Below are 18,324 nucleotides of genomic sequence, written 5' to 3'. Positions count from 1 at the left end.
ATATTCTCTTTGTTAATTACAATTTCAACTAAACAAATACAGTATTCTATTCTATTATTGGTTAGTTGCTTTCATTAGATAGCAGAAAATAATTTCAATACACATTGCATGGCGTATGATAGTGTATGTGAGAAATAAACGTAATACATTAGACAAACAAACACAGAGGACATGGATGCTGATTTTTAAGCTAAAAAATACATTTAGATTTTAGTTGGACTTTAAACACAATGATAAATGCCATCTGGCACTTGTGATTTGCCGAATGTTACTTCTACTCCCCTAATTTTTCTCAACATAATACCATTTGAGGATTTTAGCCTGTGCAGTGGAGGATGACTTACTGGTGCAGGCAGTGTCAGGAGGGTCGCTGTCAGCGCGGTAGAAACCATTCTGGCAGAGACAAATATTGGCTCCTCGTGCACTGGTGCGACTGTTGGCTGGGCAGGGAACACAGGATCCCTCCCCAAATTTGGATTTAAAGGTTCCAGGGAAGCAAGCTGGATGGGCGGGAGAGAAAACAAAAAGAACAATAAGAACAAAACAAAACCTCTGTGTGTGCTTGTCACTTATCTAAAAGACAAGCGGCTGTCACATCTGTCAGAGAACAATAACTGTTCCTCTGAAGTATCTGCAAAGCTCAAGATTTATGCAAAAAATGTTGATAGGTATGTGAGAGACGTCAAACATTTAAGCATAAGGTCTTATCTATATATTTGCATGTGCTCTTTCATTTTCACTCTCTCCGCAGGTGACATTAATCTACCCAAAGGGGAGTTGGGATGAAAGCTAAGTTTCATGTTGAAGAGGAGGTAAAGGAGGATGAAGATAGACTGCTGACAGGAGATAGCTGTTGTCAAACAAACAAGGATGGAGAATGCTTCTGAGACAAGGAATACACCCTAAACCCATCAATCAGTGTCAGTAGCATCCTCAGATCTTCAAACCACATGGTTAATACAAACAAGGCCTCCACATGCATGCAAAACCACTTCATTATAAGCCAATAAATCAATTCAAATAAAGGGACATCAAATTAGACGTAAATTAGCTGAGGAGGGTTTTCCAAAAAATATAGAAAGTGCGGTTATCTTAGACGATGTGTCCAAGCGATTGATTTGAATTCCAAAGTGTCACGCTAAAGGTTGGCTGATATCGAGTCTTAAGGATAAACCAGCATAAGCCCACACTAAAGAAGGATTCAGATAAAGGGGATTAACAGCAAAAGGTCTGGATATATCAGCCTCCAGAGTCCCACATTTTACTGTTTGCCACATTCCTAACTGGTGGTATAAAAGTGGGGTCTCTGGGAAACATCTGTCCCGTCAGCGTGAGGGATCATAAAGCCCAGTCAGTGAGACAGAGAGTGTGATTAACTAGTTAGGATAAGTGGTCTTTCCGTTTGAACTCAAGTTCCACCCTAATTTCCAACAATGGCACTTTTAGGAAAATCAGCACTACTAATGGCCCAGCATTGTAGCCATAACACTGTGCAATAAAAAGCCAAAGACGATAAGATGAAAATGTATTTTTTTTCTCTCATAATTCACAGAGACCTTTAGGCTCTACACTCTCTGATTTATTTTTCTTCTATTACACAGTGCATCATAATTTTCTTTTATTTGTTTGTTTTCCTCGGCTCTTTTTCGAGACTCACCCCACTGTCTTGCTTCAATCCATTAACCTCTTTGGAGGGCACGATGATTCTCCTGTTTTCGATACACTAATGTTTTTTCTCTCCCCATCTATTGTGTCTCCTCTTCTTTGATCCTCTTTTTTTTTCCACCTTCTCTCTATCTGCAGTGTTTGGCTGCGAGCGTGTGGCCTGACTTAGGTAAGAAATGAAATGTCTGAGTGATTAATGTTAGCGTGGCACTGTTGGCTAACGTTGGTCTGAATGGTGTTAATGAGTGTTGCCGCCTGTAGATTAACTAACGGAAGGCTGTGGAGGAAATTACACTTCCTCATCGCAACCACTGGCTGAAGCCCTGGAGAGCTTTTCATCAAGCATTGGTGGCAAGCTTTTAACCTTGAGCCGCCAAATGGCAACGAATATGCTCTCCGGCACATGTTAGACACTATGTCTCACGCCCAGGTGAGAGGAAGCTTCGCTTATCTGTCTTTGACTTCCTGCAACCCCCTCCCATTTCCCTTCTTCTCCTTTTTGGCTGCTGTTACCATTCCAATTCACACCTTTTAACTCAACCTATCTCTCTTTATTTTTTAATATCTATTTTCTCTGTACTCTAGACAGCATTCCCTTCTACTATCTGCATTTTCCTTGCACAAATCTATAGGCTCTCTATTCTGTGCCTTCCCGCTATCTTTCTCTCCCGTCCTGCTCTCGCAATATTTGTATGCTGCTGCTCTCTGCAACACCTCATTAATTCATACTCGCCTCCACCCTCCTTCACCCTCTTTCAGGAGCCACACAATAAATGCAGAGAAGAGGGCACAGACTGAGGTGCCTTGCACTGAGCATATAAAGGAGGTTTGTTTAAATAAAAGTACAAATGTCTGATAAAAACACATACCCTGGCATTGGATGCCATCAGCAGAAGGTTCAAAGCCTGCGACGCAGGTGCACGAGCCCACGGGAACCATCCACTCGCCGTCCCCGTTACAGTACAGCTTCAGGGGGACGGACACCTCCATAGCATTGGTCACACATGCCCCAGGAGCAATTACTAAGGAAGTGGCTTCTGCCCCTGTAGCAGTCTCAGGGAAGACAGCGAAATTTGCAATAGTGGTGGAGCACTTCTTGAAGAAAACCCTGACTGAGATAAGAGACATGCAGGCGCCCAGATCCTGGAACGCCAGGTAGAAGCCGGCCTTGGAGAGAGGGCCAAAGCTGCGCACTTTGGTGTTGATCCTGCCCGCCTCCAGCAGAGAGAAACTCTCGTCCGGGGCAATAGTATCCACCTTCACATAGGGGTTCTCCCTCCACAGAGGGCTGGCGTCTGTAGCTGTGTCCCCCTCTGACTCGTAGTAAAACAGATTAAAGGTCTCTTTGCAGGAGCCGGGGATGTTGGGGATGCTGGCACAGTCACGGACAGAGAATTTCAGCTCCACGTAGACGCGCAGCACGCCCTTGCGGGGGATAAAGTCCGTCCTGAGCCAGTTGTTCTGGTTGGGCTGTCGGACATTACACACCTGGTAGGTTCTGATTGGGCTCATGGAGTCGTCGTAGCCGCTAACCTCCTCCCACTGTGGAAACAACAGAGAGACACTGTGACAAAGGAAGAGATGACAGCAGTGAAACTGGACCAACAATGTTCTGTAAGCACTGTGGACAATTGATAAAGACAAAGCAGAGAAGAATCTAATGATTTTTATTTACACGACAACAGTTCTATATGTCATTTAGAAAACTTAGCTACACCACAAACTCGCTCATCCAATAGGTTGTTAATTAAAGTAGAGTAATGTTAAACGCGGAGCATCCTAATGCAAACCATTCAAGCATAGAGGGCATCCAAAGCAGCAAAGTGACGTCTGCTAGAAAGAGAATATAAAAATGCAACACATGCACACACACATTCCCACAGTGTGGTTGTGTACATGTGGCCTGTGAGGAATAATTTGCAGCTAAAATGCTTCTAATTACATGAATCATTCAGAAAATTCCAATCATTACAGGCTATTAATAGAAAACGTTTCCTATTAAAATACATTTCACGCATTATGCCGGTTTGACTAACAATCCCGGTGCTGATTACGTGTTGAAGGTTTGGAATAAGAAGGATGTTTTGCAGCTAAGATTGTCACAGATGTGTTGGTTAGACCTTTATCAATAGATATGCTCACACCTATGCTAGGCGGGGCTCATACTGCTGCACTGCAATCAAAACTCAAGAGCAGATTTGGTTTCTATATCATATAAATGGGTTATGTGTCCCGAGAGATGAGAGCATAAAACTGTACACTTTAAATGGAAACTTTCCCCCATACATCTATAATGCAAACATTGAGTTACTTATTAAAATGGCCATTTAAATGCAATGCTGTCAGTGTGATTGCACTGTGGCAGCACTCCTGAGCACTTCAGGTTTTGCAATATATCGTACATATATTTTCCCAGGCCTACACATAAAGCCTGAGAGAAGATGCTTGCATATGTTGTCGTTAATAAACCAGGTAGATTGATGTCTGTCTGCATAATGTAGCTTTAAAAATAATCATTTAAGGACTAACGTGACATGGGCATGACTTCTGTCGTGTGTGTAAATATAGCATCTGGACCATGTCAATGTGTAACTTTATATGTTAATGGAACTGGTCTTTATATATGGTAACTAACATTATAGGCTATGATAAATGGCTTCATTTGTCAATAAATTTAGTCCATTAGGAAATAACCTTGTGAGAAGTCAATCTTTTTGGATTTTTTTTCCTAATTCCCTCTTGGACAGAATGCTTCGTTTCCATAACAAATGAGCTTCTCAGAAATTGATTATTTCAACTGGAAGAAAATAATGCATAACTCATCTCACGTCTCTGAGCTCCTGTGCAATTTATTCCCAAACGATGAGCCCAAGAGTCAGCATTAGATGTCGTAAATCACCAGCAACATGTTGATGCACTACCTGACAAATATGATAATTGCCGGCTCCCAAACGTATGGGATTGTCAGGCGTGAGGAGAGGGGCTGCCTCGCCAGTCGTGACATATGACTTCATGGATGCTAGGACATTCAGAGCCAGCCCTTGTAGGGTGAGGGAGAGGAGGGCTGCCGGAGATCGTCTCCATGGAAACCTACCATTTCCATTGACTGACTTTGCGCTCACGTAGCGAAGACAAATTACACTGGCCAGGAGTGGGGGAGGTCTGTCAGGGTGTAAGCCCTGGGGTCAAATTCATGTTGTTTTATTTTCTCACCATTCCTATAGGGGGTATCAACTGAAAACCTTAATTTCTCCCTGTAATGCGCTCTTGGGCCCATACTATAAAAGACACAGACACATGCTTTCAATTATTAGGCCCTCTTTCCTGGGGAGACTAGGTAAGGTAGAGCCTACCTAATAGTTCTTGCACACGGTGAAGACTTGCTCTATAAAATAATAGTCTGCTCACTTGTTTGTTTAAAGTATGATATTCCTTCCTCAAGCTTTTTACATGTTCTAAATACTGAAAATCTTTGACTTTTTTCCATACACTGTCACACAGTGTGTGTCTCATTTGCGTTTAGTATCCAGGAAAGCAAACATACACTGCAAAAACAAAGATATAAAACAGTAGGAGGTGTGCTGTTCGAGGCAGACTGGGCCCTATTAACAAGCAAATGGAACAAATGTTGTTAAATGAAAGAAAAAAGGGAACACAAAACATGCACACACACACAAACTCACCCCACTCTCTGGGAATGTGGTCCATGCCAGCTCTGTGGTTGCCCACCGACTGTCCATAAGGGTTTCTGCAAATTAAAAGTAAGAGAAAGGTTGACAGACCTGAATTAAATAGCGTGAGGGGGCAAAAACAATTTTTGCATTTTACTGCATTATTATATACCAAATAGCATTAAGGAGCATACACAAGTTCCCTCTGTTTGACAAAGGTTGCAGGTAAAACTTCCTCTCCCATTCTTTCATATCCTCCACTCACATGCACTCAGTTTTTAAAGCACTGACAATCATGGCAAATCTGTGCGCCTAATTAAGGCTTTCTCTTTATCTCTCTCTCTCTCTCTCTCTCTCTCTCTTTCTCTATCCTTCTCTCTCTCTGTGTTTGGCATCTGCAAATGCACTCCCTTCAATATTCATTTGTGGAACTAAGAACAAAGAATCCTCCAAAATGCCTTGGGAGGTAAATATTCCATTAACTAGCACTGGTTGAGAGAGGTCATATAAGCACAGAGAAATTTAATAGATCACATTTGGGGGGGGGGGGGGGGTTACCAGAAACACCATAAATGTGACACCTCTTGACTCAGATTTGACAAATCTAAGTTTACAGTTGATCTAGGGAGGTATTTCTTTACCAAGTGTTTTACAACTTTGCGAGGAGGTGAGAGCTGCGGACAATCAGAGGAGATTCAGAGAATTAACAGCAGGATCAATGAGCACTGTTGTCAGGTTGTCAATCAGTCGTCACCTGATTGGTGGTCCAGCGAGTTCATTACACCTCAGAAGACTCAACCCCTCTAGCTGGGCTCTAAAAATTCAGCTGTGGTCGCGACTCCCATTGTTCTGTTGTTGTTAGCACATAATTACTGAAACAATGACGCTTTCTTTATTGGAGACTCAATGACACGATGCCTGCTGTGCGCCATTTGCTCACAAGTCGTTGATAGCGGTGCTGCAGTAGGGTTTGAGAGGTTAAACAAATAGCATGTGTAACATGGCACTGTTCTGTTGGTAGAGGTTCTGCTTTAAGTACAGTAAAGTACAGTGTTGTCCTTGGCTTGTGTGTGTCAATAATAGAAGTTTGATTAAGTGGATAGATCACTGGTCCATTTGTAGCTGCTGAGCTGGAGATAGGAGCTGTGTTTACAGTCTGCGCTGTGTGTTCATTAGAGAAACCACAATGGCTTTTCTTCTTTTTAGAGGACAGAGACCAGTGATCTGTACATCCAACAGTCTAGATTATATCTGTGTTCAAATAGTGCTGGTCACGTTCACACTGCAATTACAGACAAGATCAAAAGCAAGTAGTAGGACTTCCTATTTCCATGTTTCAAGGCAAACTATCTTAGCTGTATGTTAATGGAAATAAGTTGACAAGAGATGATGACTGGTATTTAATGTGCAGAACCAAACTACGTACGGAATGTTCTCAGAGCAATTTGTTCCCCTTTAAAATGATGTTAAGTCTGACAAGTCAAGGTCCACCTTGGCTAGAAGCTGAATAAAAAGCATTAATACGTTATAATATGGGTACAAAATACCTGCTGGAAGGAATAGTTTAAAATTTTGGGAAACCGTTTTCTTGCAGAGAGTTAGATGAGATTAATAATACCACTCTCATGTCTGCTAAATATAAAGCTACTGCTGGGAGCTGACTTATCTCAGGATAATAACTAGAATCAGGGAGTAATAGCTAGCCTGGTCAGCTAGCTGACAAACAAAACAAAAACCAAAGTGTAAAAAACATCAAATCCCAGTTTGATGGGGGTTTATGACCGACTGCAGGCAGATTTTGTTACCTTTGGAGTGAGCTAGGCTAGCTTTCCCCCCATGTTTCCAGTCTTTGTGATAAGCTAAGTTGCTGCCAGTTGCTGGCTCAAGCTTCACATTTAGCTGACAGACATTAGACAGAAATCAAACACTCAACAAGAAAGCAAATAATCATATTTCCCAAAATGTTGAACTTTTCCTTAAGCATGATTCATGATGATTTAAAGCATTAATTAAAGGTGCAGTATATAAGCCTTATAAAACTTTCTGCCATAATTGCGGACACTGTTGCTATGTTCCAGCAGAACTACATGAAGCTAAGTCCTTGATCTTCCCATCCTACCTACAGCACCTTCAATGCCAAATGTATTATAATTTTCTTTTTTTTCTTTTTTTGGGGCTTTTTTATACAGGAAATGGGGGTGATGGAGAGGGGGGATGACACACAGCAAAGGGCCACAGGTTTGAAACTAGTCTCGCATTGCCAGACCTATAACCACAGTGCTGCGGAGTAATGTCTGGCTCAACCAAACATGCATTCCAGGATAGGAGAAAAAAAAATGCTCTGTGTTGTTTGCATTTCTTAACAGTCTTGGACAGCGCTAAGTTCCAGACGCAGTGACATTGCCTCGGCAAAATGGTCTCAAGAAGGAGCATTATTTGGTAGAACATTTGCCCTCCACCAACTGTTAACACAATTTATTATTGCTTTATGTTTAGATGTTAATTTAAATTATCTGGATAGATGGTTAAACATTCTTACCATTGTATTGCCGTGTGTATTTCAATTGGTCCCATGTTACAATACAACGTCCCAGTTAGATAGTACGCCATCAGTTCACCGCCTGATTGGGTCTTATCGGTCATGAAGTCTCGATCTCTTACTCTGATTTTTGGACTAAGCTACTAACGTTACCATGGCAACAGGCAAAGTATACACTATGTACACTTTGGGCTCAAAACTCCACTTAAAAACCAAAACGTAGCAATGTAAAAGTAGCCTGAGAACAGCAACACACAGAGAGCGGAAGGCAAGGGACATCTGGCAGAACGGATATGATGAGTCAGTTATCCTGGACATACTGTCATTAATCCAGACTAGCAGGATGCAAATCCAGGCACAAATTTGCCTTTCCTAGGCTGGCAAAGGAATGCCCTGCCCTACTCTGCCTCTGATTAGCTCACCCTGGTATTCTTACCCTTTACCTAACCAATCTCACTCCTCATGCCTATACCTAACCAATCCAACCAACAATGGAAACGAGTAGAGTACTAGCTACTCAGAGGCAGAGTATGCGGCACATTCATTCACCATCCTAGGAATTGCAAATTTGCCAACCTGCACCACTACCAACGAGTCAGCCAACATGGGGCGCACGCCCTATTGGGTGAGCTAAAGGTTGCACCATGAATTCTGGTTAAAAAATAATGTTTATGTTATTATTAGTTAAGTATTAATGGATTGTCTATTACCAACGTGCAGCAACATGTGGATCACTTCCAGTTTGATAGAAAAATCTTCATATTTCAATGAGAACAAGCACAGTTCTGTTGGCAAGGGGCTTAAATATGTGGCTCTAAAAAGTGCCTTCCTATGTAACTGGATTCCAGCTAATTTGGTGGCCCATAAATTAGAGAATGAATTACATTTGAATTAACGATCATTAAGTGAGGATCCATTAAGAATGAACTAATCACACAAAATTCATAGTCACTTGATAATTTCTTAATGGTGAGCATTAGTTAAGCATGTGATTTGTAACCAGAACACTTTTATGCGCAAAAGAAATGAAAAGTATAAATAAACATGAGCAGTGATTCATAATGTAAAAATAATTAGATTCAGAGAGGAATAAGTGGCTGCCTTGACAATGGAGAGCACGTTTATCTGTGCATATAACACACAAAGAAAATGTATATTTACCGATAAAGCTTTAAATACCAAAGCAACTCTGGGTCTTCTATACTTCTGTGTGTGAGGACATGAGCGACAGCAGTTAACAACTTTGTTTGTCGAGCCCAAATACACAATTGTGAACAAGGTTGTTTTACTGATTAGCACGATTTGAGCCAGAGAGGAGGAACTAATCAGCAGCAGTTGTCTGCTTGGCTACACTCGGCCCTCTGTGACTCACAGCTGAGTGAATGCTCCCGGACTACAGGCTGCTGATTCTGCCTGTCCCTTGGGTGTCTGATCCGGTGCTTCGCCTTTTCCCTATTCTCTCCCTGATGCCCAGAGGCAACAGAGACAGGTTCACTCAGCCTCAACTAACCACAGGCCTGAGCTGATGCTCCTTTCAACAGGCTTCACCTCGCACTATGCAGGGGCAGCAGGATGACCATCCTACATCTGTAAAAAAGCCAAATTCAAGCCCCTGTGATTTCACTCTGCTGAAGCATACTTAAGCAAAATACTAAATTCCTGGCAGGATGAAGAAGCTCTTTTCTCCGAACATGACCTTTGACCTCCCCGTGAAGCAAGAGAAGACACAATTTCTCGATAAAGAATAACTGCACTTTTACATAAATTATTATTAGCCAGTTGAAGCACATGACACTGTATAGCCTCAAGCTTTACATCTAAGTCAAGGCTCATGTGTTGCTCTAACACTCTAAAGTTTCAGTGTGAATAACGTTATTGTTCCCGAACAACTCTATTCACCAAAGTGTGCTATCGTCAACTCACTAAATCCTAAAAACCGGCTAAGAAGAAAAAGATCCCATTTGTTCCACAGTTCTCCCCCTCTCTGTTCAATTTACAGTACCTTTGAGATCGCCACGCTGCTATAACTCAAATCCTGAAATCTCCCCCATCTCCCATAAAACTACAGCAGCAGTGGAGTCATTCTGCCTCTGGGGTAAGAAAACAATGCTGCAGTGGGAAGTTTAGAGCATCACCACCCGTGGCATTTACTGTTTTTTTGTTTTTTTTATCACCCACCGGAGCCAAAATGCCACACAACTTTGCATTCCCAGTGCGCTTTGGGAGCTCGCACATGCTAATGTTTTATTCACTTTGTGAGAGCGGGTCATGAAAGGGAGGCCTCGCCTTGTACTACACTGACACTCGCTGCCAACAAGCAAACATATGAAATATTAACATCATCATCAGAGATCAGATCAAACGGGTGTCTATAGATGGGTGTAAATAAAATCGCCCATTCTAGCCACAAAATGTGTCTTCTGTGCTTATTCTAAACCACGCCTCATCTGTATTTGAGTGCATGTTTCTCTTCATAGAATCTCAGTGATAATAATTAAGTGTGATACTTAGTTTGTCGCTGGATGAGCACTTTCTGAACAAATCAATTCAATCTCTCGTCAGGGCTGCTTGCATTTGCTTTTAAAGGTCGACAAATAATTATTCTTGTTAATATGCTGATGTATGGAAAACATGGAAATGCCAATGAAGCTCTCTCTTAATGTAAAAATTGTCTGGAAACCTGATGCTTAATGCTTTTCTTACAACCACACACACACACACACACACACACACACACACACACATACTGTCTGATCCCTTTATAAAATGTTTTCTGTGTGGTCATTTATCTAGTTTAGGTGCTTTTAAAATAAGAGTACAGTATACACTGACTGTAAATCAGAGAAATACAACCTAAAAATGTCACAGGCTTTTACTACAGTCTGTTGTGAGAATGGGAGATAAGTAATCACTGTAACTTTTGTAAATAAGTACACACACTTCAAGTTGCAGTCCAGCTTGCATCATCCATGCGCAAACACTTGCCAGTCTGGAAAAAAAAATCCAGATTCAAGCCATGTGTTGTAATCCACTGAGTAAGCAGCTAAATAAACGACATGCAACTCTCTGAAAAAGGCCTCCCTTTCCCCACTCGTTTAAACCCATCCGATGATCTGCCCTTCATGTTTATCCTCAAAGGACAAACAGAAGTTAACCCCTGAGTTTTGAGTAACAGTTAGTGGTCCGGTTGGGGAAACGGGGCTGATCATCACGGCGTGAGAGAGCCCACTGGGACTTGAATAGCTGCTGCTGCTGCATTGATTTACTTGCTGACACCAGAATTGATGAGGGATCAGTCTGGCCACGGTCCAGGGGAGGCAGATTGGACAGGGAGGGAATGGAGGAGACCAGGCAGAGAAATGTAGCTACAGCTCAAAGAGGAGTCGCAGGGTGGGTAGCAGCGGTAGTGAGGGTGGGCTTCTCCCTGGAGCAACACTCCCTTGGTGATGGCGAGAGCTTCAGGGACTGCCGCATACTTGTTAAACCATTGACCTTTAATTCACACTTGTCATCTAATGTGTCTCACATATGTGTCTCACATGTGTGTCCCTGTGGCGATTCAGGGGCCGGGATTGATCTGGCCTGCGTCTTTAAGCATCCACAGCACTGATTGGTAGGCAAACCCAACAGCAGGTTTAACCCCCTTGATATGCATAATATGAGGAGTGTACTATTTGACAGTGACAGTGGAGGGACGCTCCTGCGGGGCAGGTGGGCATCCTCACTCAGCTTGTGGGTGTGACAACAACAACAGGGACAATTGCAACAGGGCAGTCCTGAAGCCGCAATGGGAATACTGGGATGTCATCATCATCATCAATCCCCCCCACCCCCACCCCCACCCCCCCGTCTCCACACACACGCACACACACATGCACGCACACGCACACACACACGCACACACACACACACACACACACACACAGAGGGAACGGGGCGTTTTGTTACATGTAAACACATGAATTACAATCACATAGCGGAGTTGCCTCTTTAACAGAGCGGGTCCGCATTATTAACAGCTTTAATTATCCAAAACATGAACGGATTTTTCTTACATATCTAATTTCACCTAGGCCTATATAGGAACAGCATAAATAACTGATCCGGCATTTAAACTGGCAGGAGAGATATACCCCAATGTGATTTAAATTGTCAGATAAAATAACCACTATTGACTTTTGCCAGGCCTACATGTTTTGAACTTGTATTAGGCTAACGGGCATCTTATTATTCTCGGTGTCAATGAGCGTTTTATTGCCAAATTCTAATGCATCCTAATAGTCTATTGTTCATTCACGAGAGAAGTCATAAAAATATCAAACCACATAGCCTACCTTCTACAGCCAGCACCACGGGGACAATGAGGCTGCACACCCACAGCAAGTAATCCATTGTCATAAAACAGGCTTTTGCAACATGAAGAAAGGTGTGTAGACTGGACCCTTTGGATGGATGGACACTCAAACACAGAGCACCGCAGCCGAGCTTTTTGTTCCTCTCCCAATTCTCATGTCTTCAGCTGTGATGAGGGCTCTCACCGCCCCATTCTAACAAAAAAACACACATTAAAAAACAGAAAAAAAGGCGCTTCTCTATTTTGCATTCAATCAGGTATCGTTATTCCCCCAGAGTTGTGAATGCGATGCTACAGGAGCCCTTTCTCAGTCTCATTCTCTTTATCTGACTTTAACGACACCGAACCTCTGTCCAGGGGCGCATCTCTCGGCTGCTGCCCTCCCCGAGCAGAGGCTGGAAACCCGGGTACGAAGTCGTCTCTGTCCGCAGAAGAATCCGTGTAGTCCACTTTGGCCAACTCCGTGTAGCTGTTGCTCCTCTGCGGGGGATGTGCGTCGGAATGGCAACACTGGGACAGAGACACACCGAAGGGGCTGGGGGATCTGGCAGCGTCAAGGCAGACACAATGGACGTCAAGCTTCAGGTCAAGGCTTTCAAAATAATAGTAGCCTATTCATGTTTTAAGCCATTTCATGTCCTATTTTAAAAGACAATACTCTTTACTTAGCAACAATATGATTTAATGTCCCAGATTTAGCCAAAATAAGCCAAAGCTTTCATAATTTATTATTATTATTATCATTATCATTGTTAATGCTTTTTTTTAATTAATATTCAGTAGGCTATGCAATTGGGAGAGGTAGAGAGAGAGAGAGAAGAGTAAGAGAGATAGGTACGTATACATATAGTCACATATAAACTATTAAATCGGACATTTTATTTATTTTAAGGCTATTTTAGTTTAGATGAGTATAACATTTTGCATCCATAAGGCACATTTGCACAACACAATTTCATAGTCTTTGTACGAAATACCATAGATCTATATAACCATGTAAACGTTTAGTATCCCTTGTTATACATTGTTTATTTTTACACCTCAAATCATTTAGGAATTAACTAATGTCGTTCAAAGATGACTTACACCAGGTAGAAACAACAGACGCTGTGCTGTCTGTGGACGTAAGGTGACCTCATCCTAGTGATGTCATAGCTGCTGTTTTTTATTAACCTGTCGAACTGCTCTGCTCTGACATCACTGACTGATGTGATGAGCTTTACACGTAATCCGTCGCTAATGTAGTCGTAAAAATTGATTTCCAACGGTTTTATTTTGAAGTCAAATGTGATACACTTCCGGTTTCCTACTGAATGCCGAGGTGCTTGACGCGGCTGGCAGGGGGCGCGGAGGTGGAGAAGGTGGGAGGAGGAGGCTGGTTTGGTTTGGCCAGCAAGCGGTAACCAGCCCGCAGTGTTTATCCGCCCTGGTGGCAGGTATCACCGGCCTGAACGCTCTGCTCACCACCGCTAAATACCGATCAATTCTGGCATTAAAGGCACTGTGATCCTATTGGCGGGGAACGTCAATACGAGCTGTGGCAACAAAGGCAAGACAACGTCTCCCGCGGGTTATTGAGTGGCCTTTGCTTGCATATTAACCATCTGTGATTCGAGTTACACTGGGTGATTTATCAAAAGCTACCGTTATCATACAAATATTTAGCATTTTTTGATCAATTCCACAATACAATTCTACATTGCAGAGACCTACACAGACACAGTGAGGCCCTAATGGAAAAGGCTAGCTACTGCGGCCCATACAGTAGCCTAGGTTACCCTTGTGGAGTTTATGAAGAAAATACAGTTTTGTCTTGACAGACTAGACTGCTTGGCCTCATTAGTTCATGGCTATAGGCTGCTTGGACCTTGTGCAGTCACTGTCTTGCAGTCTCTCCTTTTAGGTCCCTTTCCACAACACCCACCCAGTCTTTTGTCTCTTGGTGGGTTCCACAGGAGGGAGAGTGTGTGTGTGTGTGCGCCGCCGGGTAGCTTTCAGCTCAGGGACAAGACTCCCCTTCACACTGCTAATTCATCTCTTTGTGTGTTCCCACTCCCACTGCTTCAACCCCCCCCCCCACTGCTGCACCCTGACACAAGAACTCACACATACAAAGTTTCCCCCCAAAAGTCCCCCTTTGCTACAAACTCAAGATCCCCTGCTCTAGCCCCCACTCCCAAATCTTCACCCACCACTTCCAAGCAGCTCCCCCATGACCTCCTCCCCAGAGTTTCTTTTGTCCCCTAGGCTTTGTGCACTAATTAACTACAGTTCAATTCCCAGTATGCTTGGGTCAGCATCCTTAGTGAAACCACTGAGAGACAGCTCTCTTTAACCTGCATGGCTCTACACAGCTCAACAGGCTCTCTTTTGGTTTTCCATTATCAATAGTTGTGAATAGTACCTGCTTTGTGGTCGAGGTTCCAAGTGAGATGAGCCGATACTTAAATGTGGAGTTCAAACACTGCAGACCATTGCTTGGTCAGAGAGAACCGTCACTAGTGCAATACGGGACATCCTGCACAAACCCAAATTCTTTTAATTACTCGCCCCAGATTGTTTCTTTTAATGGCGCTCACAAAACTACAGCATGCACTACCCGTACAATTGACAAAGTGCACAGATTGTTGTCGATGAAAGGATCCAGGAACTATTGAATATGATGTCCCGGCAGTTTCATGCAGCGTAGCTATGGCGATCTCAACAAATTCCGTGAAATTAACACAGCCCCTTAACTCAAAATCTGTGGCAGTTTCACGGGATTGCCAATAATTCCGTGATGGGCCCATGAGAGAATTCCGTGAAATTAACACGGCCCCTTAGGTTAAGTATAGGGTCGTGGGTTGGCGGCGGTGGCGTTTGGGAAAAGAAGAACGGGTTAGTTTAGAAAAAACAAATAACGGGTTGGTTTTAGGAAAAGAAGAATGGGACAGTTGGGTTTAGAAATCGTGACACGCAGGACCTGATCTCCGGTGTCCTGGGTGAAAGTCCTGTGTTGTTTGACCCATCCAACCACCTCCCAACGCGGATTTTTGAGTTTTCATACCTGCTACCGTTGTTGCTCTTAATGCTACGTCATCTTCTCATTGACTTTACCTTGCCATTGTTTTCTATGGTTGTCACACAGAATTTTCACACATTTGTAATGCACTGGTAACAGTTTGTGATCATTTCACTGAAGTCTGTAAGACCAGGCTGGGCGATCAGCTGAGAATCCTGCCTACACTGAGGGAGTACCTTCCGCATTGGAAAACGAAATAGAGAAAAACCCTTTAAAGTGAGTTAAGTCGAGTTGAGTCGAGCCAAACTGTACAATGGAAATAAGGCATTAGACAAAAAAAAGACAGACAGTGTCCTTCATGGCAGCATTACAGTCATTATAAACAAGTCATGTGAATAATATGTGAAAGTGCTGCTGCTGCTTCTGTGTGGTTCATATTTGTTAAAAAATCCCTCATAGCTTGCTTGTTTGTATGTCTTTTGAAGATGCTACTAAGACAAGAGAGTGTTTTGAATTTAATTTACAAATCTGCTTGTTAATTCAGCTTTTCAAAAGTCTTTGAATTCTGTGTGTGTCTTAAAACACACAAAGAGAGAAGAGTTATTAATGGATAACAAAAATTCACTTCCACCAAAACCACCAGACCATTATATATGCGTTCCTTATGTGGAGAAAAAAGAACAGATTATATCTCTGAAAAGGGCCCAGTGCAGTTCCTCCATATCTGCAGGTGTTTGTTTCTGTGTGACCTTCCACCTCCTCAGACATGATAAACTGGCAGTTAAATCTCAAACTCTATCGTTGCTGACTGAACAGGGATTGTGTGTGCTTCAGTTGTTGCAGCGACAGGTGGAATAAAGAATTGTTGTCTGGAGAGTCTTCCCATCCTGCTGCAGATGAGAAATCAGTTCTCAGGCTCAGGGGGAAAAATACATATTTTACTGTGGATGGAGTGGATGGCTGAGGAGCCAAGGATGAGGTGGAGGGAATGAAATCTGGCTCTGTGGGACAGCAGTGTCAAGCTGACAAGAGGGGAAGACAGAACATCTCTGCAAAGCCAGACTGTCTCCTGCTAAGTACTTGTGAGTAATGGAGTCTGTCCAGTTCACCGCACTGTGTGTATAATAAAGGTGCATGCATAACTTTGTGTGTATGTGTGTAGATTTATGTTGGACACATGCAGTCATTTTTCTATGAATTGGATATTAATCTAACCAGTTCTTCCCTGATGTTTTAGGTTTATGATCTAAACATAACCATACTTTCCTATATGCAAAATGTATAATAATATGGCTCAGGGAATACATAATTTGGCTTCTGTAAGATATTGACAAAAGTCTTTTTTTATAAATTATTTGAATCCATCAAACAATATAAATGGATTCTGGTTATTTGTCATGTGAAATAGCAATCAATTCCACCTTAAATCTGCTGTTCAAAATTTTGAATCACCACCATTAAGTAGCTCTTATCTCACATCACATGCTCTTCATCAGCAGAGCTTGCGAAATTGTCGTGGAATTTCAGTCCAACAAATAATCTGAGTGCTTAAAAGGAGACGTATGAAAAACAATTGGATACCCAGAGTGCCTAAAACCGCCAAACTGTGAACTACTATGTGAAAGTGCTGCTGCTGCTTCTGTGTGGTTCTTATTTGTTAAAAAATCCCTCATAGCTTTTTTGTTTGTATGTCTTTTGAAGATGCTACTAAGACAAGAGAGTGATTTGAATTTATTTACAAATCTGCTTGTTAATTCCGCTTTTCAACAGTCGTTGAATTCTGTGTGTGTCTTAAAACACACAAAGAGAGAAGAGTTATTAATGGATAACAAAATTTCCTTTCCACCAAAACCACCAGACCATTATATATGCGTTCCTTATGTGGAGAAAAAAGAACCGATTGTTTCTCTGAAAAGGGCCCAATGCAGTTCCTCCATATCTGCGGGTGTTTGTTTCTGTGTGACCTTCCACCTCCTCAGACATGATAAACTGGCAGTTAAATCTCAAACTCTATCGTTGCTGACTGAACCATTACCGTTTTTTTCAACATTAAAGCATGTTCTAGTGTTGCGTGTTCTAGCAGAAAACCCAAAATGTATGGATCTGAAAATCTGCATAATGTCTCCTTTAATGACTTCTTGTCTTCTTCTTAATCTACAATTCTATGACAACTCCATCTCTCGAGGAAGAAATGATCGGAAGCTCCAGAACAGCTGATAAATGGACCTTGTAGGGAGATTGTTTTAACAATCCGAGAATAAATTCTGAACCTCATAGTATGCTTATTTGCTTTCTTGCAGAATTAGATGAGTAGATTAATATTGCTCTAAGAGTGGTATCAAATTTCTCATCAAACCCTCGTAAAAAAAGAATATTCCCTAAAATGTTACACTGTTCCTATAAATATATTTATAAGCTTAAGTCTACAGGTTACAGCGAACACATCATCACAAGTATGGCAAAGCTGCTACAACAAATTTAAAGCGCCCATATTATGCTCATTTTCAGGTTCATAATTGTATTTTGAGGTTGTACCAAAATAGGTTTAAATGGTTTCATTTTCAAAAAACATCTTATTTTTGGTGCACTGCACATTGCTGCAGATCCTCTTTTCACCCTGTTTGTTTGGGTCTTTGGTTTAGCTACAGAGTGAGACATCTCACTTATACTATCTTTGTTGGGAGTTGCACATGCTTAGTAACTAGTTAAGATCACATCAACTGTTTCTCCAACTTTGGTCAGTACAACGCAGGATTAGCTGGGAGACTTCTTCTAAACGAGGGCACACTTGTGGAATACCTGCAGAGCAGGAACATGGAAGTAGGTCTTTTGTAGATTATGGTGAACTAGTGTGTGTTGTAGTAGTGCTTTGCCTTTGAGAACGAGCTAGCATGCTAGTGCTAGCATGTGCTGCGGTTAGCAACCTCGTCTTGGCTAGTGAAGAAGAAAGCCGTGCAGATTCTGAACAGCTCACCCGGAGACTAAAGGCAGAGGACATTCAGAAACCCGTATCTCACTCAAAACAGCATGGATAGTTTTCTTTCTTCATAATATGGGCAATTTAAACTGGCACAATTCACTCTGTTCACAACAA

General features: G+C 42.2%; 1 protein-coding gene across 1 annotated transcript in view; it reads right to left on the bottom strand.

Moving 5' to 3' along the window:
- The window catches only part of ephb3a (eph receptor B3a), a 28,414-nt gene extending 15,635 nt beyond the window's left edge, over positions 1–12,779 (bottom strand). Inside the window, exons 1-4 of the mRNA XM_034888330.1 lie at positions 12,210–12,779; positions 5,349–5,413; positions 2,535–3,207; positions 345–500 (exon numbers count right to left, since the gene is read on the bottom strand). Coding sequence (XP_034744221.1) covers positions 345–500; positions 2,535–3,207; positions 5,349–5,413; positions 12,210–12,273 — 958 coding nt within the window. The 5' untranslated portion in view covers positions 12,274–12,779. The remainder of the gene's footprint in view (positions 1–344; positions 501–2,534; positions 3,208–5,348; positions 5,414–12,209) is intronic.
- Positions 12,780–18,324: the final 5,545 nt, after the last annotated feature.

This window comes from Etheostoma cragini, chromosome 12 (assembly GCF_013103735.1).
Source record: "Etheostoma cragini isolate CJK2018 chromosome 12, CSU_Ecrag_1.0, whole genome shotgun sequence".
NCBI lineage: Eukaryota > Metazoa > Chordata > Actinopteri > Perciformes > Percidae > Etheostoma > Etheostoma cragini.
The sequence above is the reverse complement of the archived record's forward strand: the minus strand, read 5'-3'. Positions and strand labels throughout refer to the sequence as shown.